The sequence below is a fragment of the Orbicella franksi genome, chromosome 11, assembly GCF_964199315.1.
Source record: "Orbicella franksi chromosome 11, jaOrbFran1.1, whole genome shotgun sequence".
NCBI classification, from domain to species: Eukaryota; Metazoa; Cnidaria; class Anthozoa; order Scleractinia; family Merulinidae; genus Orbicella; species Orbicella franksi.
The window spans coordinates 23,399,608-23,426,721 of NC_138155.1; the positions used below are offsets into that span (position 1 = coordinate 23,399,608).

Consider the following 27,114-nt stretch of genomic DNA (forward strand, 5'->3'; position numbering starts at 1 on the left):
AAATGACTATACATCTGCACAGTGCCCACACTAACAGCTAGGTGCCCTCGTTTCATTCAGTTACGTACAAACTCGTAGTTATTTTTGTCAAATCATTTCTTCGGACGTTCGTCATTTCCGATCGACGCACGTAAATTCACGGGTTGCTCATAATACATCACTACAGCTCAATAGCTTTTGGCGGCAAAATGAGGGTAGGAATATCATTGTCATGACAGCCATAGACTGCTACCCGTTGAATAAATTTGAGTCAGAAAACCCTTTCAAACGCAAACCAAAGTATCAAAATACAATATCTCCATTCTATTTCGCTTATATTTTTCTTAATGTCGGTTTGGAGAATCGGACAATCGGTCTGATTGGTAATTTTCCCTTTGTTTTCATCAACTGTTTATAGATTGCATGTATTTGATTGGAATTTAGCCTATGTTGTTGTTTTTTTTTTGTTTTTGTTTTGTTTTTTTTTTTTGCAAATGTTCTTGCCTGCCTGCCCGCCTACGCACGCAAAGAGGTTAATCGATAACAAGAGACCATGATCTCTTGTCGAGAAGGAAGCAGAAAATATACCACTCTTGCGTTTTTGCGGTTTTTCGGCCCAGCAGATCTCGAAAGATGTCACAAGATCTGGAGAAGAGATTTTGGAAGGTTTTCGAGTGTTGCGCTATTAACATTCCGAGTCGGTAACCCCAGAAATGCGCCGCTATTGCCTTCATCTAAAACTTCTAACCTGTTAGCGGCCGACAGTTGACGCAACGTCACATGCGAGTGGTGAAAACGGGAGAAAAGCGACAATAGTCACAGAACTAGTACATTAACCAATCAACCAATCAAAACAAGTGCTGCTTGCATTCTACAAACAAGACAATGTAGTCTTAAAATGCTTGGCTGTGATTGGCTCTAAATTTCAATTAACATTGCGACACTTGTAAGGCCGTGAGACATAGTTGATTCCCTCACGAATAGAATCGAAATTCGAAATTTTCCTTCTGAGAGGCAAGCCTAGTAGGTGAGTACTGGGGTTTGGATAAAGTAATTTACAATTTGCGGTGTGCTTTATGAGAGGAATTTCACCCATTGAATCGAGTTCTCGAACAAGTTAAGTCGTGGTAATCCCTTTAATCTGTTTCGTAGTCATTCGTTGACTGAAATACCTTAAAATCGCACGTTTGCGTGGGCACAGGTGTGACTTACAGGTTTGTGTTTTTAATTTCACTAACTCAGGAGTAAATTTTCAAGGGTTGCCTCTACGAAATTTTGTAAACGTTCAACTTTTCTCGTAAATACAAATCGGCGTTTTCTTTCTCGCGTGTGTAAAGCCAATGACTCATTAGAAATAACTCTTCAATTAAAAGCAATTAAGCTCTCCTTTATAGTTCATTTACCTTAAAAGGCTTAAATCACGAGTAAAGCTTAAGGAAAAATTTGTTTATACGTCATGTAGTAGTGATCATATTGGCAGGTATGACCTTTTCCGTTGCTTACATTGAACTTGCCCTTAACGGAATCTCTTTTCTCCGAATTACCGTTGCACGCTATAACAGGGTGAGTAACTTGACTTTTCAACGATATTGAATATCGTTGAGAAGCCAAGTTGAATAAAGGGACTTACGAAAGCTGCGGAAAAGATGTTTAAAAGCCGATATTTCAAGTGATTTGTTTGCGTGGGTCTTGAATCATTATTGTTGCACCTACAGCGAGTCACCCAGACCTTTAACGTACATAACATTATATTATTAAAATGTCGTCAAGGAAGATGCTTAAAAGCCAAAGTTTCAAGCGAGTTATTTGGGTAATTATAAGGGTCTCAGTCATATTATTATTTTTGCAACGACAGGGAGCCGCCCAGATCCTTAACGTAAATAATTTTATTTCAATCTCTCATCTTGGCTAAATTTAGCGTCCTACAATTAATAGTAAGCCATTGAACGGGATAAAGAGCTCGCTTCCTGAGGAAGTCTAATTTTAATTGTTTAAAAAAAAGCCGGTAAACATTTCCGTTGTTCCATTAATATCCTCATTTTATTTTCAAATTTGTTTTCATAAACTTTCTGGAATGTCACTTCGCTTTTCGATTCTGAGTTAATTAACGAGAGCGATCCTAATTTAGTCTTGAAACAAATAAAAAGCGCAGAAAAGCATGTACAAGATTATGTTTCAAACTCAATTTAAATCTTATTTCAGGCTACTACGAGAGTCTGCACTGAAGATCATGAATTCAGGGTACTGTTAATTAACGAATTTATTTATTCTAGATACCTGTACTGAATAACTTTTAGGTACGTGTTTTCGTTCCAAAATATGCCTGTTTTTATCAGTTGCGATGTTAGTTCGCAAGCTCAGAATAACTTCCAGCGGAAATTTTATTTTAATGTTCCAGTATCAGTTCAGCTCGCGCTTGAAACAATATTCAAGCAGCGGTCACGCTTCGTGAAGTCGAAAAGTGCATATTATTGCTAATAATTAAGGCCGGATGGGTTAATTAAATACCAAGCCATTTAAAAGCGGTCAAACAATCAGTTTGATTGCAACACGTGCTAAGACGCACATGTGTTTGGAATGAGAATGAAGTTCTGAGTTCTCAAATAAAACAGTATCATTTTCGGGTGAACTCAAAAGTTACACTGATGATAAAGGTGAGGGAAACATGACGTTTATCACATGCCCATGTGGGCTACAACTGTTTATATAAACTTGGCGCGATCGCGTTTCCCCGTGTTGCAAATCAGATCAAAGTGATCTGATCGTTCTATTGATGTTATCACAGGAACATGTCGAGCAAGGTCTGATTCGCTTCTTTGTGGGGTTTCCGAAAAACATCGCCTGAAGCTACTCTAGAAGGCACCTGTTCCTTAGTTAAGTGTTTTACAGTCTCGTCCAAGCTTACAGAACAATTTCCTAGCTAATATGTACCAGGAAATAAACTTAAAGCAGCTTGAGTGAGTTTAAAAGCTGCAGTTAACGCAGACTTTTTCTGCAAGGCAAACAACAAATTATCAAGTCGGAAAAGTGGGGCTCTTTTATACAAAGATAAGCAGCCTTGACCTCGTAATCTCGATTTGTTATTGTGGCAGTGAAACGTTTATGGGAAAATGAGCGCAATCAAAAGAACGGTTTCAGGATTGTGCGCGACCTTATTTGGAAACCAGAAATTGATTTCGTTTATACCTGGATTTATCACACGCCTGTCAAGGTTGCAAATGAAGAGTGCTGTACTTAAGGTTTCAAAATGTCGCTAATTTTAATAGCTTTTGCGTCTCGTGTTTAAAAGGGACCGCCAGTGACATGCTTAATATCAAGTGTTTTGACATCTCATTTACTCTTATGAGCCGAGATCCGCGATCGCTAGTTCTGTCAAACTGACCTGTGTTCTGCGTGGACGGTTTGAGCCGAGCACTTCAGTGATCGAGTCGGAGACGGAGAAATACAACTGAAGTATAAGGAGTTTTGAGGTAAGCGTAACAACCTTAGGCCGTCATTTGATTCAAGTGTCGCTAACAGTGATCCCCTGAAAGATTTCTACGCGCGCAAAAAAGGGGTCGTGGTTTGTCGCACTTGGCTACGAAAGGCTCTTTGCTGAGTATAAACTGGTGATAGCTGCAAGTATGACAGAAATATGTATATTATCGACATCCATAGGCTATCAACGAATTGGCCGTGCCCGGAGCTAGAAAAGAAGAAAAGCTCAGATAAATAGTTCTCTATATAGCCACAAAATCAGTGGACAAACTTTCAATCATTAAGGGAAAACGGAAAATAGTTTTCTTGGGGCTATCATGCAGTGAAAGCCACGGATTGTGTTCACGAACATAATTTCCGGATATAGATTAAATGCTAGCAATCACAAAAGTAGATCTTCCCGTTAAAACGCTGGCATTTTTGCTGAGCACGAACAGTTGAAGAATAATCTATTGCATTTACTCCTTTAATGTGTGGGAGCAAAGACCACTTCACCTCCAACTTACTCTACGTATCGTAAAATTCGAACTGAAACTGGAGGTTGATAAGAAAAAATTGCACTGAAAAAGGGTATGTCATAACATATTTATTACTTATGCCGTTCGCTTTCGTAATAGTCTTAGCGAATTCTCTAACGAAGATAAACTTATAAGTGGCTCGCCGAGTATCAAGTGAACAGACATTATTCTGATCGAAGGGAATGATAATTCTAAATCTTTAGCCCATCGAATTTACCACAATTCTGATTTTTTTTTTTTTTCTCAAAACCCCAACGAGATTAAATATGTCGAGTTAAGGCACAGGATTTGCGAGAGAGCTCTCTTTTTGTGAAAAAAAAAAAAAAAAAAAAAAACATGCATATAAAAGCACGTTATTGTGCCTCGAAGATTTTTTCATAACAGAATTTTCTCGGTAATGCACGGATAGAATAGCTCACATTCCTAATGCTGACTGACAGCAACTCACCGGCTACGTTATAAGCCTATATCAGAGATTGTCAGATAGGTCTGATTAAAACCATTTTTTCTCGGAGAAAAATTTCAAACAGTACCGACTTCTTTTGACGACGATATCTGGATTGCCTGATTTTTCAAGTGGTTCGTAAGTGACCGTCTCAAAAGTAGGCACAGCCGGTTAAATTCCCTACTATAAGATCTGCATATTTGTTCCATATGTACCTTAAAAGAAGAGAAGCGGTTTCTCCGCTCGAGAAAGGGTTTTTTTTTTTTGAAAAGAGGATTATCATTTACCCCTCAATTAACTTACGGGAATGACTCGCCCAGCCTCACGCAAGCCGTCAAACAGCTTCGCGATATTTTTAAAAGCATTTAAAATGTGTTAATTGCAGCCACGCGTCTTGGACGGAAAGCTCCATCAATGGTTTCTCAACTGGCACTGTTCCGGCCTGCGTTTCTAGTTAAAATTACGCTCGCATGCAAAGATCGTTCAGCATAGCACGTTCGCTTACATTTCCGCGCAATGTTTTGTTTTGGCGAAATTGCATTTTTAACGCTCGCGTGGTAAACCACGACAGGTTAAATAAGTTACTTTGGTCTAATGCCAGGCGCTGAAGCCGCCAGTGCCCGACTTTGGCATACTCTCACAAAATCGTAAGGCACGATTCTGGTGTAACCTTCCCAGCTAACAAGGATTTACACAGTATTGACAAATTAGCCAAGTTTCTCTTTTCCTTAACTTGTTGACCATCGTGGGAAGTTAACCTTGAGGAATACTGAGATCGTCAGATAATCTTTTCTCATCGCAGTCTGGAAAGGAAGAAAAAGCAGATATCGCGCGGGACAGATAACTGATTTAACTACCGACCTCCTATGTGATACAGGGACTTATCGATTTGGACCGATTTGCGATTTGTCTCTGCAGGCAAAACGCGTAGAGGCAACTGTTTTCAGATACTAGAAATTCCTCGATTAAATGACGACAGCCGTTTAAAACAGTAAGTTCTTAGATGAGTTTGCCGGGCTTATCTCTATAGGAATCGCTAATCGTGCGATTTCGCGAATTTTTCTTGCGCTTTCGAGATAAACTGTGCAGCTGATTTAGATACGTCTTTATCGAGTAAAAAGTGGAAATCGCTTCCAGGCTTAACGATTATATCTGATTTCTATAAAGTCTGCAAAGGTCCCTCGGTGGAGCCGAGAAACGTCCCGCTTTATTCAATTCCGTGTACATCATCAAAGATGTGTTTAATAAAGAAATGACCAGTTTCTTAAACAACGGAAATACTTGACAATGTGGAAACCATGATAAACCCAATGTGCGCATCAAACGATTTTATCGCTCTGACCTTTTCATATCCAGCCGTCCAATATTGATTATCAGACCTGGCTGGCTCAAATTTAATTTATACCCTGACATGTTTTTATCTCTCCAGTTTTTTCACTACCAGCTACCGACGTAGAGTGATGTCGTTTATCTGGCTCTACCGACAAAGAGGTCACCGCACCAGAGACCCGATATGCCGTGAATTCTGAACATAATTCTTTACGGTCTCCATGCCGGGTTCGATGATTCCAAAATTGCCGTTTTTAAACTGTAACTCGTTTTGTCGAATAATCTCTGACGGAATTTGCTCTTGCAATTTGAACCAAGAGGTGAAAATGACTTCATTGTAATCGGAAATGTCCACTTAATTTTGATTTACGATCTGACACTGCATTTCCAATTAGTTTTCAAACACCTAAACGCAAGATATCCATGCAGTTTGCTTACTGTTACTCTCGCATTGCGTGCCTTTTGTTATTAGCTGCGCGGCGATTGCCAAAAATGAAGACGAGGAACATTTTTCAAAGGGGTGCAATTGGTGTGGCAAGTTATGTTATGTAAGAAATCCCTTATTTCCCCCTTCAACAATTGATAACAGACCGTACTTATAGAAATACATACCAAACGTGAGTATATTCATTTTAATTGTGTTAAATAAGCATTCCTGATAGCAAAAATTTTAGCCTGATGATCATCACTCGAAAAGCAGAACTACTAGAAAAAATGGCTTGCCCCTCAAAGATTTCAGTGTCTCCGGCTTTGTATTATCCATGGGGTCTTTCATAAACAATGAAATAGTGTTGTTAGAAGCTGACGGATCATGTTGTTTCTTTGTTGGCTAAACCTCTACTGCAAAAATAATATATCTTTTTGAAAAATCTCGCGCTACCTTTGACTTTTGCCCCTTTAACTTAAGAATTTAAACGTCTTTCAATCTTACAGTCTTTCAATCTTAGTAAACCTTGACTGTTAGACTTCAGGCACGCTAAGGCGGTTAAAAACATTTAACAAAATGTTTAAACAACAGAACTGTAGATCTCCAGAGTCAAAACATAACGACAGGTTTTCATTTTCCAGGTGTCGCCAGTTAATACCATATTTGCGAGCATTGACGTCATCGCATTTATTAAGTCTAAAACGTTTATTCTACTGATCTGTTTTCTTAACATCACTGGCCTGGAATGCTAATCTTCTCAGTCGTCTCACGATTTCTGTTTACAGTTTGAAACCTCTGCTTTGTTTTGGAGATGCAGTGTTTTGAAATTTAAGACTCCTTACATGGCCTGGTTTCGCCAGCCGAAATCCAATGTTTTCACACTGGTGTTAACGGTTTTCCAAAGGAAGCGAGAGTTATTTATCTTGACCAATCGTGGTAAAACGCCATTAAATGCTGTCGGCCAATCAAGACCTGAAACAAACAACAAGCGACCTGTGCCAAGCGCGGGAAAATGGGCGACTGACAATGACCACTGGGTTCGGTTTTGCTACCGATTGGTAAGATACCACGTGTGCTCTAATTTGTTAGAGCTCTACTGAATGCAAGTCTTTTTGAAACAGTTGCAGAGCTCAACTAACGGCAATTAAAACAGAAGCAAGCGCATAAGTGCATTTAACTGTCAACTGAAAACAGTTATTTCGATAAACGTTCACTCGTGGGATAAATGTCAAAAACGTTTATAGCTATTGTTTTGCTCATAATGTTCCTGTTGCCATCGCAATCGTGGATGCGAAGACTACCAGATAAAGGTTTCTCGTAACATTGCATAACAAGAGTCAATCAATTCTGTAAATTAAACTCTAGTATATGACTATTCAGCCGAGCATTGAACCAAGTTTAAGTCAAGTTACCGCTATTGAGCAGTACTTTTTGGTACTGTTTATTCAGCCGTGGCTAAGGTGGCCCTCAGGTTTAAGTTTTTTGATGAAACTCAAGTGTGTGACTATTCGATGAAAGTTATCAAGCAATACTCTGGTTATAACGACATAACGGGTGCTTCCAACTTTTAAGTCTGTGGATGAAATCCTAGTGTGTGACCATTCAAATGAAAGCTATTGAGCAGTACTTTCGTGTGGCGCTGTTTATTATGCTGTACAAGGTGGTTCTAACTTTAAATTCTGTGGATGAAACCCTAGAGTGACCATTTATATGAAAGCTGTTGAACAGTCCTGTAATGTGGTATCAAATAGGCGAATCTTTGCTGACGTCATAGTTTACATTTTTCCTCATTAACATACGACTTTGCGCATAGAAGGCATCATGCTAGACACGATTTTACTAGAAAAACTTAAACAGCTTGTGAAACTTAGTAAGTGGTGAAATTTTTGGCTCTTTGGGTGTAATATTCGAGGAGAAATTGGCTTTCAAAAACATCACAATTTCTGTGTGGCAAAAGCGCTAATGAGCTCATACATTCTTTTTAAAATTTTGAGCTTTTAAACCCTCGTCGCATCAAAAGTATTCAATACATCGCCCTCAAATTCCTTGGGACAGTTAATCGTGCTGTGCCCTTTCAAAATTCAGTATCAATCTCTTTGTAGCTCCATCAGAAACTGTATCGCTTATGGTAATGAGGCAAACATTGTAAACAAAGATTCTCCTATAGACAAATGTTACTTTGATGTAATTCTGTTTATTACATTGTTTAGGGTGGTTCTGGAGGTAGTTCTAATTCATTCAACTGAACGATATCGAACAGATTTCCTTGGCAATGCCTTCGTTGTCAGTTTTTCCTAAGAGGAATTTTACAAAATATGTTATTTCGTAATTTTCGCACCTATGGAGCTAAAGGATTTAAATCAACATCAGCTTAAAACACTCTATGATGATAGTGTTTCTAAATCTTGTTGTTTTTCGATTTAGAGACGATTATCTTTTTGTTTACTCATCTCTAGCTGGCAAGTCTTGGATTAAATTTCTCGTCAAAACATAAACACAAAGTTTGTAGGTCACGAGGATGATAACGGTGGGAAAATGCTGCTGCAATTAATGAACAAATTCTCCCATCTGGTACCATGAGAATTGTTAGGGCCAAGTGAGGAGATTTTCTACGTTGAAATCAGAAAGTTTCTGTTTGCATGCAAAGCATAGGCGGAGATAACGCTGCTACAAGCTTTTTAGCACTGCCAGTTAAGCTCAACATATTTTTTCGATTTGGCTGCAAGCAAGAGCTCAGATCTCTTTTGCAAATATTTTGTCTGAAGCATTTAAGAAGGCTAGCCTGTCACAACCAGTTTCGCTCTTTAAAACCGGTTAATCTAAGAGTTTTAAAATCGATGATGCTCATTGCACGTGCATAAGCGGATTTTAGGAAAGGTTCCAAAGTGCAAAGTCGGTTTGAACAAAGACGCATAAGACGAAAATAAACACAAAGTAGACTTGCGCCTAGACTGTTCTGCAAACCTTGAAAAGACTTTCAGCAGCAGTTGTTACCAGGTATACTGTGAATACGTGATAAAACGGCAAACTTTGCACACTAACTGGTGGACTTCCATAAGTGCCCAAGTTCATGAGAGAAAAAAATTCAAAATTATGTTCAAATATGAAACAAATAATTCCACATGAAAGTACTGGCTAAAAGCTTTCGATTGAGTGGTCACATACTAGGGTTTCATACAAAGATGTAAGAATTAGACTTACGTAAGATTTCAGTCTTGGAGTCAGGGGTTAATTAACGAAAGTTGGCACTGTCATGCTAATCAGACCACGAAATTTTAATTATAACAGCTGGCCTGACATCCCATTAAAACTTTTTTTCCCCTCAAATCGTGTTGGAAAACACGTAGTTTTGTGCGAAATAAAACAGATTGCTGTCGAATATTTGCATGGTATATTTTCATTTGATTGTCGAAAAGTAATTTGGTTTTTCGTCACTGCGCTACACGATTGGCTTAAAACCCTCGCGCCACTTTTTCGTCCAATCAGAAGTAAAGCTAAACCCAATCATGACTCGTTTGCATGCAGTTTCCTGCGCTTCACGTCCTTTGCGTGTAATTACTTCGAGCTTTGATTGGTTCACATTACTGTCTGTGCCCTTTGTGATTGGCTAGAGCGATTACTTTCGTGTTACGACACAATTGAAAACCGCTCTATTCCTCTAATAACACGAACTTCAAGCTATGCATGCCGCGCGCACTGCACGTCGAAAGTTCAAGCATTGTGCTTATCCAACATGATTTTAAAAGCTGAAAAATTGAACACTTTACCCTCAAAGTGCCTAGTATCTACACCCTGGCGAATGATCAAGAGGAAAATTGTTTAATTGGGCTTACCTGGATGAGTTCAGTGAGAGTTATAGCAGCATCCATTAAGACGGAGTTTCAAAACAAACCGGGACAAGGGTAAATGGAATTGTGCTGGTTTTCTCAAGTTTACTCTGAGATTTATCAATTACTTTAATAGCTCAGTTCATTTAAAACTTAATATTTGTCTTTGTATGTAGTTCACAAAAGCAAAAGCTGAAGTCCTTTTCGCATTGAAGAAAACTTCTTGGCATCGAGGAAACAAAGTAATATTTAACTAAGGTAGACTCAATTACTCATCAAAGAATACAGTAAGCACAACCCAGTGAAGAAACAAGGGTAGACATCAATGGAGGAGCCAGTTAGACCCAGTCCGCTCTACGCTGGAGAAATCTGAAAACGCAGCTTTATTTCTACGGTTAGGCCTACCGTCCACACTAATCCGTCACCAAAACGGAGCTTTTCGAAAACACTCTTCAAAATGGAGGAATTTGAAAACGCCTCCTTTGTATTTTAGTGTGGACGGAAAACGTTTTGAATACACGATGGCGTCACCATAATCACGTGATTTCCCTGGCTTTGTATTCCTCAAACTCAAATCCAAAATGATCGCTGATTGTTGCGTTTTCAAACTTCTCCGGCGTAGTGGGGAGGGAAAATCATTGATGCGTTTTCAGAGTGAAAACAACGTTTTCAAATTTCTCCGGCGCCGCCGCTGACGAACTTGAAAAATTCATTTTCGGAATTTTTTCGAGGTGACGTAATTACAGTCTCTGTGCTTTGTCTTCTTCATTTTACAACAACACCGATGAAAAGTTTTATTTTACTTTTTTTTTTCATTCCATGGTTTAATTAGTTACAGATAGTAAAAAGGAACTGAGAAGAAATTAAGATAAGCACAGGCTGTCAGCCGAAAGATAACCTTATTATATAGAAGAGTAAATGAAATGTTACCAGAACAGCAAACGGATACAACCTTGAGATTCCTAGGGTTTTTGTTCTTTTTCCTCTCTTATTTTTACACACCGACATCAATATACCAGCATATTACACATCAACAAATAGGCAAACAAAAATAAGGTCGCTGATCACCTTAAACAGCCAGTTCTTAGATCTTAATAGTACTCGGTACGTTTTGTCGTGATTTCTGTTGAATCTCAGTTTCTTGAAACGACACACCCCCTGAACTGTTTACTTTAGTATTGAAGTTCTCAGTAGTCGTACACTTGTGGCAGTTTCTCGCAAACCAACTCCAACTAACGAACAGTTCAAACAAGATTTGAAATTCGGCGAAGAAATTCCCCACTTAGTCAAACAGCTATCTACCATACGTTACTTGATAACGGCGATTATCTGAATGCATGAAACTAAGCATTTCAGCTTATTGCCAGTGTAGTAAAATGCATCAAACTACTGCTCTGCTTTCTACTCTCGAGATCAAAGGATCAACCTTAAAATAGTTGCTGGGAAGCATTCAATTATCGGATTATACTAATTGAATTGCAACTGTGCAGTTATCAGTTGAAAACGAGAAACATCACGGGGAGGGAGAGCTGGTGTCCTTTTCATGAAAAAAAAGTAATAATTTAATTAAAAGTTCTATTTTTTCCTTCTGTTTATCATTGTGAGAAGAGGATTCCGTTTAAACACAAGTTACACTGATATAAATAGTCCTTAACTTTTAGAATAAGTTATTTTTGGTGACTTTATTAAGCGTTTTTTTGACACGCTTGTTGAACTTCGTGTAAAGTCAAAGGACTCTGTTTACCTGTCCTGGAAAATGCGAAATATTCTGTGACTGTCGCCACCTAAGAACTTATGAAATAAGTCTTTATTTGCCTTGCATTCCTTACAACTGTTTACATACTAGTGTTTGTTGTTTGAACCAAATTGGCTAGGAAAAATCCGTGGAACATTGTGGAAAATACGATGGCCTTCGTGAAAACTCGTGCAACCGACATGGAACTATCGTGAGCCATCGAAGGACTTCTTGAAACCGTCGTAAAACATCGTGGAAAATAGGGTAGTCCTCGTGAAAACTCGCGCAACCTTTGTAAACATCCTGTAGTCTCGTGAAAACTCGTGCAACCGTCGTGGTCATCGGGGATTCAGTGCTCTAGATTCCAAGTGGCTTCTTCACCGAATGGTATCCTTATCAAACACGAACGAACATTTTTGTGTAGCTAAGAGCAGACCCCTAGACTAGCAAAATACTCCTTCAAAGGTCTTCAAGCCCGTTTCGAGGACTGAGGCAAGAGGAGCTTTCCCGAAAACCAATATTACCAAAATGAAATTTATTCCTAAACCCATTCTTATCACATTAAGCCAAAAAGTTCAAGGATTCAAGTGGAATAGAGAATGAAACGGAAATTATTAGCATGCTTACAGGGAGCAAACCTGTCCGAGAGGTTGAAATAGTTATGTGGAGTGTAACTATTTAGCTCTTGGGCCAATTTATCAGCTTAAACAATCTCAAATTGCATTTCGCGAAATGTTGAAAACAAACCGTATCGCATAAAGGTACTACTCGATAGGTTTCATTTGAATAGTAAAACTTCAAAGTGGAACTGATTCACAGACTTAAAAAAAGTTGGAACGACAAGGTTTGATAACACTGTAGGTTTGAGTGTAACAGAAAACTGGAGAACTGGCATCTAGTAAACAGAAATGTTTATCAAGATTACGAAAGAAGGTCAAACTCGGTATTACTAGGAGGTTACAGGTTGAATATCGAAAAAGTTGGAACATTTTCAGTTCACTAAATTTCGCTACGGTATAGTATCTTAGACGAGGGTCTCATTTTTCAATCGAACCGTATAACTGCCAGGAACAAGTCTTAAAATTTAGCAATCTTAAAATTCTCCCACGTTTTCAGTATTTCAGCTAGACTGCCTTCTTTCCGTATTCAATCAGAGTAGATTTCTTATTTGCCAAGGTGAAGTGAAGAGTTGGCGGAACTGTCATATCTATAACGCTGTTCATATTGAACGAAACACCTTATTCATGTAGTCATTTTATACTCTGACGAAGGCAGACATAACGTTGCTGAAAATTTAATTTAATTTTACATCATTTTGTAGCTTTTTTTTAGGTCAAATCCGGCATTTTTTAAGGATTTAAACACCTTCTTCTTCTCTTCTATGTTTGATAACCAAACACTTCACCGGTCGTGTTAATGCAAGGAATGTTGGTTTTAACTTTTTTTGCCATAATCTTCTCAAAATCAAGGTTAACCTTTACATATTGTTTAGACAAATTGCCTTTTATGTATTCCCGACAGTTTCCTTCAGTCGTGCACGTGAAGTACAAACGTTGAGTAGGGGTCATTAATGGCGTTTTTGTGGTCCTTGGTTTTCTTTCGTTCTCTGAGTACAAGTGCACACAATTGGTGGTTTTTGAAAAAGGCTAAGAGTATATTACAGCAACGACAGCAACTAGCTTTACTTACCATAAAGACATACAGAGTAGCAAAAGCCTTTGTAAACTAAAACTAAAACTGTAATGATTATCGTGAACAAATAATAAGGTTATGATATAGCAATCGAGTTACATCGGTTTGATTTGAAGGAAGGATATTGCGTTGACAAAATGTGCTATCAAAATTAAAGGATCTCTGTCTTATCCATTTATTCATTTGTTCAAAACATGCTTGACTGGCGTGCCTAAGATGTTTTCATGCAACATTGGCTAAATAATGAGACAACGAATCGATTACGAGTGTTTGTCTGGACATAGGAGAGCTGCAGATATTGTACTCACTTTCGGACTTTGTAACGCGGCCCGAACATTCCAAAGATTTGACACATTTTCAAATACTTTGATGCTACCCTTACAATAATCCACTAAAATTAATGCAATTCTGGAAGCCACTTTCCAGGATTAAAAACTCACGACCATGAAAGCTGTCTAGAAATTCTGACGTGACGATCAGTCAAGTAGAAGTTAAATGCCGGCGTACTATTTTGGTAATGAGCATATTTTTTTGAGATCCTACTTGATTGGTGGCAATTAGACGTCTTCAACTACTAAACCAATTGGGACAGCCGGCCTAATATAACCGAGATTAATGTGTTTTTCGCGTGTCCGTTGGAAATTAAGCCTTTTAAGGAACTGTTTGTTAAGTTCAAAAGTATCAGATTCCGAGCCCTTAAACTCGAGGGGGTGTGCCCATTTGGAACAGAATTGATAGCATTGCCAGTTTCCAAGGCTGTGGGTTAAAGAGTGATTTAGTTTGTACTCAGAAATCTTCCGGTCACGTCATTTCAACAGGGCAGAAATTCGTTTTAGAGTAAGTTTATTCAAATGTCCTTTGTGTACCTAGTTTAATGATTTGATAATAGCGTGTTTTCATCCTTTGAATGATCGAATTGAAAACGTCACAGTAGATAGATGCGTCGCTCAAAGGCAGTAGAAATTACGATAAGGCGAAAACAGCATGTGGGAGTCACTTAACTCTCCATGTTTTAATTTTATGTATTCAACATCGCAACTGCACCTAAATAGATTAACTATGGCAATGGCTGTGCAAAATACGATTTAACTCACTAGTTTAGTTTCCCATCCACAGAGTTGAATATTTAAGAACAAAGCATAGCTGAGCTAACAAACAGTATCAGATGAAAGTTTTGCTCAATAGCATTTGAATGGTTATACACTAGGGCTTCATGCACAGACTTAAAATTAGAACCACTTTGTACAACATTAAAAGTACCACATGAAAGTACTGCTCAACAGCTTTCATTTGAATGGTCACACACTAGGGTTTCATCCATAGACTCAAAGTTAGAACCACCTTGTACTGCATAATAGACAGTACCACATGAAAGTACTGCTCAATAGCTTTCATTTGAATGGTCACACACTAGGGTTTCATCCACAGACTTAAAAGTTAGAACCATCTTGTACAGCATAATAAACAGTACCACATGAAAGTACTGCTCAATAGCTTTCATTTGAATGGTCACATACTAGGGTTTCATCCACAGACTTAAAAGTTAGAACCATCTTGTACAGCATAATAAACAGTACCACATCGAAGTACTGCTAAATAGCTTTCATTAGAATGGTCGCACATTAGGGTTTCATCTACAAACTTCAAAGTTAGAAAAATCTAGTGCCGGCAGCATAACAAACAGCATTGAAGTTCCGCTCAATATTCATTTGAATAAGACCTAGTCACAATAAAATAATGTTGGTCTGTCGGTATAAATGCATCTCGTAACCAACATAAGTTACTATAATTAACAACTTTTATCCACAGGCTTAAAAGTTAGAAAAACCTAGCACCGGCAGCATAACAAACAGTATTGAAGCAGTCACAGTAAAATAATGTTGGTCTGTCTGTTTAAATGCATCTCGTAACCAACATAAGTTACTATAATTAACAACTTTAACATTGCTGCACTATAAATAGGAAGCTAAAAACGTTGCGGAGAGAAAATTACAAATAATAATAAATTTAACTATAATTTATTTTTCAAGTTAATAGCCTTTTTCAAGACTTCAGTAATTGGCGGTCAAACAGTTGCATAACGTTATCTTGGTGTAACGAAAAACGGGGTTTGTGTGCAGAATTTGGTTCGTTATTAGGATTGTTAAATGTGACCCATGCCATGAATTAATAGATATACTAGTTATAGATCGTTATACAACGTTTTCTCGTGGTATACCATGAGTTAGTAGCCACCCAGCTGTGTTCGACTGGAAATCCGCGAATCTGATTGGGTCTCTCATCGTTTTATATTCGCTGATAGACAACTATCGCACGCGCTGATCTTGAAACTGAAAATTATACTTAATTTTAGGCTTCAAAATACACAAAACTGAATAGAAGGTTTTGTGTTGTAATCTTTTGAGTGTCTACTAAAATATTTAGACCACTCGCCTTCGTTTTTTATATGGGATAGTCAACTCCGTTACGCTTCACTGGCTATTCGTTCATACGAAACGAGGGCTCGAAGTCTAATTGTTAAATATCCCACGAGTCACTAGTACATGTGACAAGTGTGATATTACATGCAATATCACGAAAACGTTTTACATAATTATTTTACACCATGCCTTAGAAAATACAGTGGCAACACAATTAACGTGACACGCACGATGTCGTGTATACAACGGCTGTATGTTCTGTACATGTGGCGTGGTATAAATATGGTATATATGTGCGTTTGTGTTATGTCATAGGATGAACTTTAATAGTAACGTTAGGTAACCGCTGCATTTAAAGAGCCTTTTGAAGAAAAGGTTGTTAAATTGTCATGACAAAGCGCAAGACAATTATGGAAGCCAGGAAAGGTTAATTCTTATCTGTCATAGTTTTGAAACCGGCGGAAATATCTCTTACAAATCCAAAAATTTCTTTTAATACGGACACGGTCGTCTAAAATCTTCAATATTATGTTGAAATCCAGGGTGTTAATTCCAAGGATTGCCAATTCAAAGGGTTGTTATTTCCAATCATTTATCTCTATTTGTCTTAGCGGAATGAATATAAAGAGAATGGCCATTACAAGATTATTAAATGGTTAAAGTGTTTTTTTGTTTTTTTGAAGCTAAGCAGCGATACACATTTTTCGGGTTTTCCTTCGGCACGAAAACGGAAACTACACTATCAGAGCTAAATTATTGAAATTCGCGTCAAATAGTCAGGGCAGTTCTAAATCCGTAAATCAACCATTAAGAAAAACGAATAGTTCGCCTGAATAAATCATTTTGGTTCTTAACTCGTGGGCTGGGTTGTTCGAAAGCCGGTTAACGCTAACCCAAGCTTAAGTTAAGCGAAGTATTAACCTTTCTTGTATTTTTTTCTGTCTAGGTTGTTTAGTTTGAAATTATGAACACTCAAAACTGGAGTACAAACAATGTAAACAGAAAACCTCGCTGAGAAGTTATACAACTAAAATCGAAATTCTCGCTAATCCTGGGTTAGCTTCTCAAACCCGGCATGATTAAAAACTAAATAATTGGACTTGAAAACAGCATTTGCGGATTTTAAAAAATAACTTCGGATTTGATAACTATCAGTCTGGCCGGAGATTTGACAAATAGTTTCGACTTCGAAATTGCTGTGTTCCGATTTTTAAGTCAAAACAACACATGAGAAATATGACTTTTATCTAGAATTAAAACGAATTGAAATTACTACAGTTCTTGAACGTGTATTTTTGCTGTATTCAGCGAGCACAGAAAACGGACAAGCAAAAGACTTTCGAAAACAGCTGTCAGGTTTATAAGGAATTTTCCGAGAATTTATAAGAAATTTTCCGGCTTTTTTCTGAGATTTTTTCTTTTCCAGCGTTACGGTTGAAGCTTTCCGGCGAAAGGATTTGTCTAAGGGCCCTTGGTATGATATAGGTAATCCTAAGCTGCGGTTTCCGGTTTTTCTATCAAAAAGGATGTGAAAATGTGAGTGTGGATGCGAAGAAAAAGAAAAAGAATTTCTAGCAATAAGGACATTGCATTGTCTATAGCAATGGCGAGATGTCACAAGGGTTGAAAGACATCTAAATTCGGGAAATAAAAATAGATTTCTATCCCACTGGGCTCAGTACTATTTTTGTAAGGGAGCCATTTCAAGACGTAAATAACTTGTATACGATGCGCGTTATCTATGAGTAACTGTTCTCTGACAAAGAAAAGGAAATTCTAAACATGTTTTTCATGATAACTCTTTTACTAACTTCTTGTTGGGTTTAGCCACGAATCCTTGCATTACTGACCTTGCATTTAATCAAAGCATTTCCTTCCTATAAAAATTAAGGCTTTTTTGTACTTTGTTCGTTTTCAGCGTAATGCTATAATGTTTAAGCTCACTTTTTGCCAAAGCGAAGGTCAATGTTTAGTCTAAGCTTGCGGGAAGCCGGCATTGGAGAGCTTACAGTGTTTGAAAAAAAGTATTTAAGACATTTGCAGAGCAGTTTCAAAATTCTTTATCCGTTTCTTATCAGTCGAAAAGGTATCTTAAATCTTAAAGCGGATGAATCGTATCAGATCCTGGCAACATATGCTGGATTAGAAATGAAATGCTGGAATCAGCTACGTTCCAGTAAATGAACCCGCCTCTATCTTGCGCAATCCGATTAACAAGAAGTACCAAAAAAGATGTCTGGTTGTGTAGCAATTGCTGTTAATTTGATTACATTCCATCTTCGAGAACTTGACAAATCTTGAGTAGTTCTGATCCGTCTAGAATTGAAGTGGGTCGCCTTTTGACTTAAAAAAGATGGTTTACGTTTGATTCAGTTAAAAGTTCGTTCGATCTCTTATGACTTATCTATGGAGGGCTTATTAATTGATTCTCCTCGAGTCACGAATGTAAACTCCCGCTAATTAAACATGAAAACCATTTAGCAAAACCAAGATTCGTACCTTTGCCGGCAAATTAACAAAACTGGTGATTAAAAAGCAACAAAGCTTTGTTCTCAGTCATAGTGCGTGCCCTTATTGACTTGACAATAGCTGTGTTTTCTATTTTATTTCCCGATGAAGGAGGAGTTAAGCGGTTACGGATTTTATCCCTGATCAAGACAACTTTACCAGCAGGAGACCAGAGATGTTAGAACGAGGCCTGAGGGCTACTATACATGATTTAGATGCGAAAACTACCTGATCACTTTTATGATGCGAAGAACGTTTGATCAATACTTTTGGTAAGTATCTTGTAAGTGAAGTGACTTTGAGGATTTCAGTAAAGAGCAGTTAGCGCTAGAAATGTTTCGTCTGCCGCAGTTTGTGGTGGACAGGTCGGCGGCTTTTGAACTAGCTGCTTAACGTTCTCCTTCTGTCTAGGTACCTTGTTTTATTGTTGTGCATTGTTCTTGAATTCTTATAACACGAACACAGTTCCTGTTTGCACACAACATGCCTAGACTGGCGTTGCTACGCAGCGTTCTGTGCGTACTCCAGAAATGTTGATGAATAATACGCCATTTATATTGTTTTCTTTTCCTTATTAGAGTGATCAGCAAGTCCGTGAATCCAAAAAACACTAGCAGTTACTGAACAGCCGTTTCTATAACAACGAACTAAGAAGCAAGAAGAATGAGTAAAACCCCGTCTTTGCAGTGTCCGCTGCTTCGCATTTCAAAGGTCTACTTTGCTCTCGTTATTGTCAATTGTGTTTGTGGATGTCTTATGGCTTGTGGTCCCGGGCCTGTACCTCGCCCGACTCGCAAGACTCCAATGAAGTTTAAACAGAGAATTCCTGATGTAGACGAAGTGTCGATCCAAGCAAGTGGAGATTACGTAGGGCCAGTGGAAAGAGGAAGCGAGGCTTACGAAGACTTGGAGAAAAACTATAATCCCGATATTGTGTTCAAAAAAACCGACAACAACGATGATAACCGGAGAATGACCAAGGTAACATCTGACCAAAATCTATTTTGTTCTTATAATATCTGTGCATTGACAAGTAAGCAAGTTATGAGAATAAAGAACTTCGTCAGCCAAGTAGAATTGTTTTCACGTTACCCTGAATTTTTGCTGCTGACTTGTTAGAAACGTTTAGCTAACTTCGAACTTGCATGCATGGATAGACCAGATTCGTACGTTTTGTGAACACTAAGCTCCTGTATATTCTCATTACTAAAACATCATGAAATGAATGGCAATCTGTCGGGAGAATTTAATATTTCATGCTTAACATCGAATCACACCTAGCTAAAGCATTGTGTAGATTTGTTTTTGTGAAGCAGTGGTTATTCCTTTACAAGTTACATGCCCTGTCTTAGCGCCGTGTTTCCTGTTCGTGTTTTGCCGGTTCGGTTTGCTTAGCGAGGCGTGTCTTTGCTGTCAAGCTTGGTCTAAATCACAGCGTTTGTAAGGTTGTGTACGAGTCTAGAATATTGCATATTCGTCGAAGCATTGCCTCCCTTTTAACCAAAAACGCCAGCCATAGCGACGATGCCAAAAGTCCGCAGCCGAAACAAGCCGCAAGCTGCAAGTCCATAAGGCCAAAAAATCCCTGTTATATGAAGAACGTAAATAGGGGACAAGTCCCTTCGTGTGTACGCAAGGACGCATGTTGCAGGGTCAGTGTTGCGCACGAGACACTGAGATATTGCTTCATTTCTATGTTGTACCAGGAACAGTTTGCAAGAGCAGTGCACATGATGCGACATCGAAAACTGAGGTCATCTTGTCCCTGCTTCATGAAGCACGAATTCAACCCAGGAGAATTTCATGTAACATGTTGCAGGGACAAATTTTATTGGGAAAAAATAGAGAGAGCAATTCATTCGTTACGGGTTTGGTACACTAGTTGCATGAAGTTGAATTGAGTTTAATACACATTGGCAAAGTGACTTTGTGACTACCGTCTGGTTTCTCTCGGGTGACATTTCGCTTTTTTAATTTTACAGAACTGTAAGAAAAAACTCGACATCCTTGCTTCCCTCGTGAAGAAAAAATGGGGAGTAAGATTACGAGTTATTGAGGCTTACGACCTGGACAGAAGACCAAGACATCACCATGGAATCCATTCCTTGCACCACGAGGGACGCGCTGTGGACATTGCTACAGAAGATAGAGACAAGGATAAATATCCTTTCCTAGGCAGGCTGGCCATCAACGCTGGATTTGACTGGGTGTTATATGCAACCAAAGGCTACATCCACGCTTCTGTTAAAACGGCGGGTAATTTCCAATGATTAATCTTCGCAGAAATCAGTCTTAACGTTCTTTTCTTCGAATTCGTGATCATACAAGAGCTATGTCGCCTTTGTAACATTCTGTAACAAGGTTGACTCTGCAAAATTGACCTTTTCAGAAGAAGTTGTCTCCATCTTAAAAATTACACATTCTAGTTGGAAAATGTCTAACTATTGGTCAGCAAGAAAAAGAAAGAGCTGCGTAAATGACTGATCAGGGAATGCTATTGAAATAGCACTGACTACACATCATTGCTTCTAACAAGTTTATAACTGAATACGCCAATAATATTGCGTCGGCGCACTCTAAAATCAGTTACTATTGCATTATTAGAATTTCTTTCCTTCTTCCGAGAAGGTTGGTTAGAGGCTGTGCAATTATTTGCAAATGGCCTTATGTGCCAAAGGGCCCAGGTGTCTCTAAGCAACCTAACTATCTGTCTGTAGAAAACTCTAGAAAACGTATAAAATTTGAGAAATGAAGCTTCGTTGGAATTCTTTAAAAATATTTTTTCCTTGATCTTTTTCTAGAAAAAGACGCAGAGGAAGGTATGAGCTGCTTCCCTGAGGACGCTACTGTTCGCCTAGAAGGTGGGCGGACAAAAAGCATGAAAGAATTGCAAGTGGGAGACAAGGTGGCAGGAATGGATGTAACAGGGCGCATTATTTACAGTAGAGTAGTGACGTTTCTCGACATCAAGCCTAACAGTTCTAATACATTTATTACCATCCGAACAAAGACTCCGGCGGCCGAAGTGGCAATTACGGAATCTCATCTGATCTATCAACTAAACAAACAAGCGCAGCGGGAGACGGCCGTCTTCGCACGAGACCTGAAGGTTGGAGATTTTGTTTATGTTAGACACGGTACTGCTTTGGAGAAATTCACAGCTGGACGCGTGGTTGGCATTGAGTGGAGCCGAGGCAAGGGCGCGTATGCCCCGCTCACGGAAACTGGAAACATCGTAGTTAATAACGTCCTTTGCTCATGTTACGCTATAATTTCAGATCAGAGAGTGGCTCATTGGAGCTTTGCGCCACTGAGGTTTGCAGAATGGTTGTTCCCGGGCATTGCAGCCCATAATAGCTCGGGTGTGCATTGGTATGCACAAGCTCTGTATAAAATTTACACAAGTTGGAACTATGTCACTGAGGATAGATTATAAAACTTCCAGATGCTGCTCCAATGGTAGTTGCATACCCGTGTTCTTAATAAAGGCGGGCTCCATGGATTTGTTAGGACGACCGTACTGTACATGTGTCGCGTCAGTTTACAGAACTGCGATTAATTTTATACCTACTTCAAGTATAATTTACATGTTTGGCAGTACTTATATAAATGACAAAAACAGCGATCACTGATCAAAATGCTGTTGCATTTTCAAAGATGTACAAACCTCACTAGACAATGGGTAATGTCAAATCGACGATACAAGACTTGTTTAGCACAGAGCTCGTAAGAACGCCAGAATCAATTTCTTGGCTTTCAACTCAGGTATTAATTAAGAGATTTTATTGAATATGACTGATAAATACAATGTTAATTAGGCTAATTATGGTCTCTAACTGGCACCCTACGAGTGCCACTTATCACCTTGTTACGTTAGTGAACCACGCTAGTGCCGGGAACGCAGCGGGACGCTCGCGTGTGACATACACAAAGTGTGCCGTCATGAAAACATTCCAAGCCGTTATATTGGAGAATCTTTATATTCGCTCACAAACTCACACAAAAACCATTCCAGGCTTTTTTTAACAGTCGGAGAAAAATCATTTAGAACAAGCAGAACCCAGAAATTAGCTATAGAGAAGGCGTAGGCTGCAATTAACGAACCATAAACTCTCCTGACATAGTTGGCTTTTGTTTAATGCTTTTTGCAAAGAACAATTAAGTAGAAATGCTTTTGTGCTACTGGTGAACTATTTGGGTAGCTGTCACAAAATTCATATGTCAAAATGTGGAGGGAAAAAATGGTTCTTTCAAGACCAAAAGACATCGTTTTTTCTTTTCAGTCAGAGTGATGGATGGCTTATCAAAATACAGAAGCTAAATTTAAAAAAAAACGCATAACGATTAAAATGATTTATCAGTGAATGTTCTACAGAATGACATTTCAAGTACAAAATAACATATTTTCAGAAACCACACAAAGCTGGACAACCTTAAGGCGGTTTGTTAGATTAAACACCATTTCTGAGAAAAAAAGATTGTTAATAAAATGATTGATAATGAATCGGCGGTATTCGATTGAAGCAATCCGAGCGTGAGAAAAAATGCTTTGAAAGCTTAGTAGGATTAATCAGAATATCAAGCACAAATGTTAAATATGTTGTTCCTAGCGAAATATTTCACGGTTTTGTTTTTTATCTCACCGCGAGGTAATGTCTTTGATCCTGATTGCATGTTTTGAAGTTCCAATATCAATGATAATCCTCCGACTATACCGGGCCGCGTTAAATAAACTTATTAAATGTAAGCAATTAGCAATAATATTCTCTGATATCGATCTGACACTGCTTAGATATAACCCATTTGCGGGAAATAACGTGGAAATTCCTGCTTAACCACAAATCTTTCAGAGATTTTATACGGCTACATTCCTTTCCGCGAAGCATAGAAATTCTTGGCATTTTATTTCACTCCCACATGAGGCATACAGCTGCAAAGCATTCAAAATTCAAGGAATTCAAAACCAAACCTATCGGCTCATAAATTCAGCAATAATCACGCATATTAAACTGCTTATTTTGATGGTCGTTCGGCAAAGTTTCGCGCGATAAGCCAGTTCAAAACAGGAACATGTTTTACCGGGTGGAACGCTCGGGAAAATTTATGCGCGGCTGGCAAGCGCGAGAAAACATACAACTGGCGCTAAGCGCGGGAAATTTGCAACCGGTGGTGAGTTAATGTTGTTCCTGATTGGCCAAGAAACAGATGTCCTTTCCGATTGGTTGGATTTTGGCTGTTCTTTCTTGAAAATCACCCATGTATGCCACACCCAACAAAGTGTTTTAGTGTCAGAGAATCCAGAACTTAAATATAGTTTCATAAACGAAGATTTAATAGCCTAAGAAACCCTTTCTTTTCGCTTCAGGCTTTGAGGAAATATGAAGCAAACCCTCGACTAAGTACTTGTGGAGAAAATATTTTCATTTTGAAACTATATTTTTCGGTAGGGTAACAGAAAATTGTTTCAGTTTTTTCCCGAAAATTCTGATCGTACTGTAAAGGATGGAAGTATTAATGGGGTGTTATCTTCGCAGGAACAAGCGGAACCAAAATAAACGGTCTACCGGCGGAACTTATTAAGATGTTTTGCATAAATCCCATTTCGAATATCTCAACGGAAAAATGTGTTTTCTGATAAAAAAAAAACCGCGTCATAAGGAATTTCATTGCAAGTTCCATCCAATTTGTTTGAAAGAGATAAATTACCAAGAACTTCCTCTGGATGACGAACGTTTCTTCGAGCTTAAAATATCTGACTGCAGTGACACAGATCCTAATATAATTAAAAATTTTTGCTCTTACCATAAGCGTAAGTGCAACGAAACACAACATGAAACTCGAAAACAGGTTTTTAGGAGGATTAGGGTGGTGGCAACCGGTTTACATCAATCTCGTGAACTGTAATTAATTACCTGGTTCAATTTTAATATGTCTACCTTTAAACATGTTTGAAAAATTTTATTCAATATTATATTGCTATGAATTAAGGATATTAAGTTTGTACAAAAGAATTTACAGTTTTAACTATTATACTGTTTAAAATTTTAATGCAATTTGACTGTGAAAAGAACCTAACTGTTGGTCCAAGAGAATATAAGAAACAGTACTGGAATATGAGAAGTTCAGTGTTTTTTGTAAACAATCAAGAGAATACCGAGAGATAGATGATACATATATTTTAAATTCTAGTTTCTTGAAGGTATAGAGTTATCCAACGTCAATTATAATAACCTATCGTTTTCTTGATACCTAGCTTTGTACATACTATCTAGATACTATTTATTCCCATCTCTTCAGTACTGTATACTGTGTAATTTGTATAGTGATCAATAGTAGATTTCTTCCAACAAAATCAATACATTTTCAAGTAGACAGGCGATGAGAATAAAGATATTCATCAACTGGAACACATTATTTTCTCACATCTTTGACCTTAAAACCGTGAGAGCCTGGATAAGAAGTTAGATTTCTGGTTTCTTTCAACCAGGCAGTTACCAAAGGGTGTTTCTGTGATAATAATCGTTCTATCAGTGATCAATTTGTTTATTCTCAGAACTTGCATACTTCCCTTTGTATTGATATTGTAAGGAGATTTTGACGCTGATCAATGTCAGGCAGATTGTGTCGAAGGCGGATGGGATAGCTTTTGTTCAGCGGCCATATATATTGTTAATTGAAGAAGTTCATTCACGGCATTTTGAGTTATTTTGGCCGCGATCAAAATTGCGTAATTAAAGGAATCCTGAAAATGATAGCCTTCTAAGAGATAAAAATAAATCATAAAGGAACAAGGATGGTTAAAGGTGGAGAAGATTAACACGGACTTGAAAAATTTAAGCTAAACTTTTCAAGGTGGGCAAACCGTGAGGTAGCTTCTTTAAGTTTTGGAGATCTTTATGACAAGATTTATTAATGAGATTGCTTATAGCTTCTCAAAGAGTAAAGGTTGCGCTATTTTAAAGGATACCGCCATTTACTAACAGGCCTAATGGTTTAAAAAGCCGAAAGAAAAGAGAAAAAAAATAAAACTCCGTGGGAAAGGCGTTTAGAAATTTAGTTATTCTTTTGACAAGATTGACAAATTGTGTGATTTTACTCGATCTCTAATGCAATTTTTACGCCCAAACCTAGTTTAAAATTACTTTGAATTTTTTTTAGAGCTGAGTAGCTTCTAATCTTAGCAGGAGGGAAGATTCGTGGCAAAGGTTCGAAGACAGTTTGTAGCTGATCTGGTAGAGTTGCTGACCATCTGTGCAGATTAACTGGAGCTTAGTTCATGAGTATGTGTTTACACTGTGTTGTATTGTATTAAAGATAGCAAAAAAAAAGAGGAATTACTACAGGAAAACTTTGATTTTAGATTATTTTGTACTATACTGAGAGAAGATTAAAATCTAGTTGATGATTAAACCTCTTATAAGAACCTAGATTTCTCCCGGTAAGTTCTAAGGAAATAATCAGTTTATAGCAATTACCCTGCTACAGACCCGTAATTGTTATATCGATCACTATGTTCGTCTAGGCGGGTTTCACTGAAGAAATATGAAAAAATACATTTTGCGTGTTCCTATCGAGTTTTAGTTGAATTCTATTAGTATACTAATGCAAACACTGGAATCTGATTGGCTGAGCTACTCGTATATTCTTGTCAACCATTAGCATAAATCTACTTGCGTTCTATCACAAATGCCGTTCTCTGATTGGTTACGCTACTTACTATTGATTCTGTTGTAGACAGTGAGTAGCTTTTGTTTTTTCGAGGTGTCTGGGAAGAGGATTTAGATCAAGTTTTGAACGTCTAGTAGATTTATACTAAAACAATTAGATCATTCTCTCTCGATTGCTATGCGTGATAGAAATCTCGAGCTCATAATCTAATTGTTGATTAGAGTGCCGCAATTAATGCTGCAGTTTCTAGCTTCTCTAATGTTTCGAGGGAGATTAGGAAATATTTTTGGATAATCATTCTCAAGAACCGTAAAGAAAGGAAACTGAACGTTATGCGACTTTAAAACTTCACAAATTTTCAATGAACCCGACTGGCGCGCGGGTACAAAGGCAAGTTTCATATAACAATTCAATTCGCTCCATTACGCCATAGCATGAAAATCATTACTACAATGAAAATTATTGGAAATCGTTATTTGAAGGAAATTTAGCTAGAATTGTTCTAAAACATTTAGATTATACGCTCTCGATTTCGATGAGGTGATGGTTGAAATCTCGAGATCATAGTCTAACTGTTAAATATATACACGATTTTTAACCAAACAACGCGCGCACTTTCTTTGGGCTGTTTTCTAATCCACTATACCTAATAATAACAGGTAACTGGGTGTAACAAAAAGGAAGGTAGGGATTGATTGCCTGATTACAAAAATCTTCTTTTTCATTGATGAAAAAGTTGCTGAATTATGTTCAACCTTTTCAACTCGAACCATTTCATCAAGCAAACAAAAATGGTGTTTTTCTTGCTCTCCTGTGTAGTCCCACAAAATATCAATACCCATACGGAAGGGATGTTTTTTTTTAAGAATCTCCACCCCCCCCCCCCCGCCCCCACGAAACTCCTTTGGAAATTCCATTAAGCTTCATACATTTTGCTTACAGAACCCCCACCCTATCCCTGGGAAATTTCAATCCCTTCTGTGTGGGGATGGCCAAAACCCAAACTCATTCGAATCTCAACAGCTACTAACTACTTACAGAACCCCAACCCTACCCTTAGGAAATTCCAATCCCTTATGTGTGGGGGTT

The 27,114-nt window shown here is 38.1% G+C and overlaps 1 protein-coding gene across 7 annotated transcripts; it reads left to right on the forward strand.

Moving 5' to 3' along the window:
- Nucleotides 1-567: 567 nt before the first annotated feature.
- On the forward strand, nt 568-25,784 carry LOC145502689 (sonic hedgehog protein-like). Of its 7 annotated transcripts, none has more exons than XM_081482043.1 (6): nt 568-1,006; nt 2,182-2,220; nt 18,469-18,629; nt 18,936-19,338; nt 20,340-20,613; nt 21,159-25,784. In XM_081482043.1, the coding sequence occupies exons 4-6, from the start codon at nt 19,021-19,023 to the stop codon at nt 21,791-21,793; spliced, it is 1,227 nt and encodes a 408-aa protein (XP_081338169.1). In that variant the 5' UTR covers nt 568-1,006; nt 2,182-2,220; nt 18,469-18,629; nt 18,936-19,020; the 3' UTR covers nt 21,794-25,784. The 7 variants fall into 7 exon arrangements, with proteins under 7 accessions (XP_081338169.1, XP_081338162.1, XP_081338166.1 ...); XM_081482040.1 differs by lacking the exons at nt 568-1,006; nt 2,182-2,220 and adding exons at nt 6,686-10,077; nt 10,179-10,260; XM_081482036.1 differs by lacking the exons at nt 568-1,006; nt 2,182-2,220 and adding an exon at nt 3,203-3,449.
- Nucleotides 25,785-27,114: the final 1,330 nt, after the last annotated feature.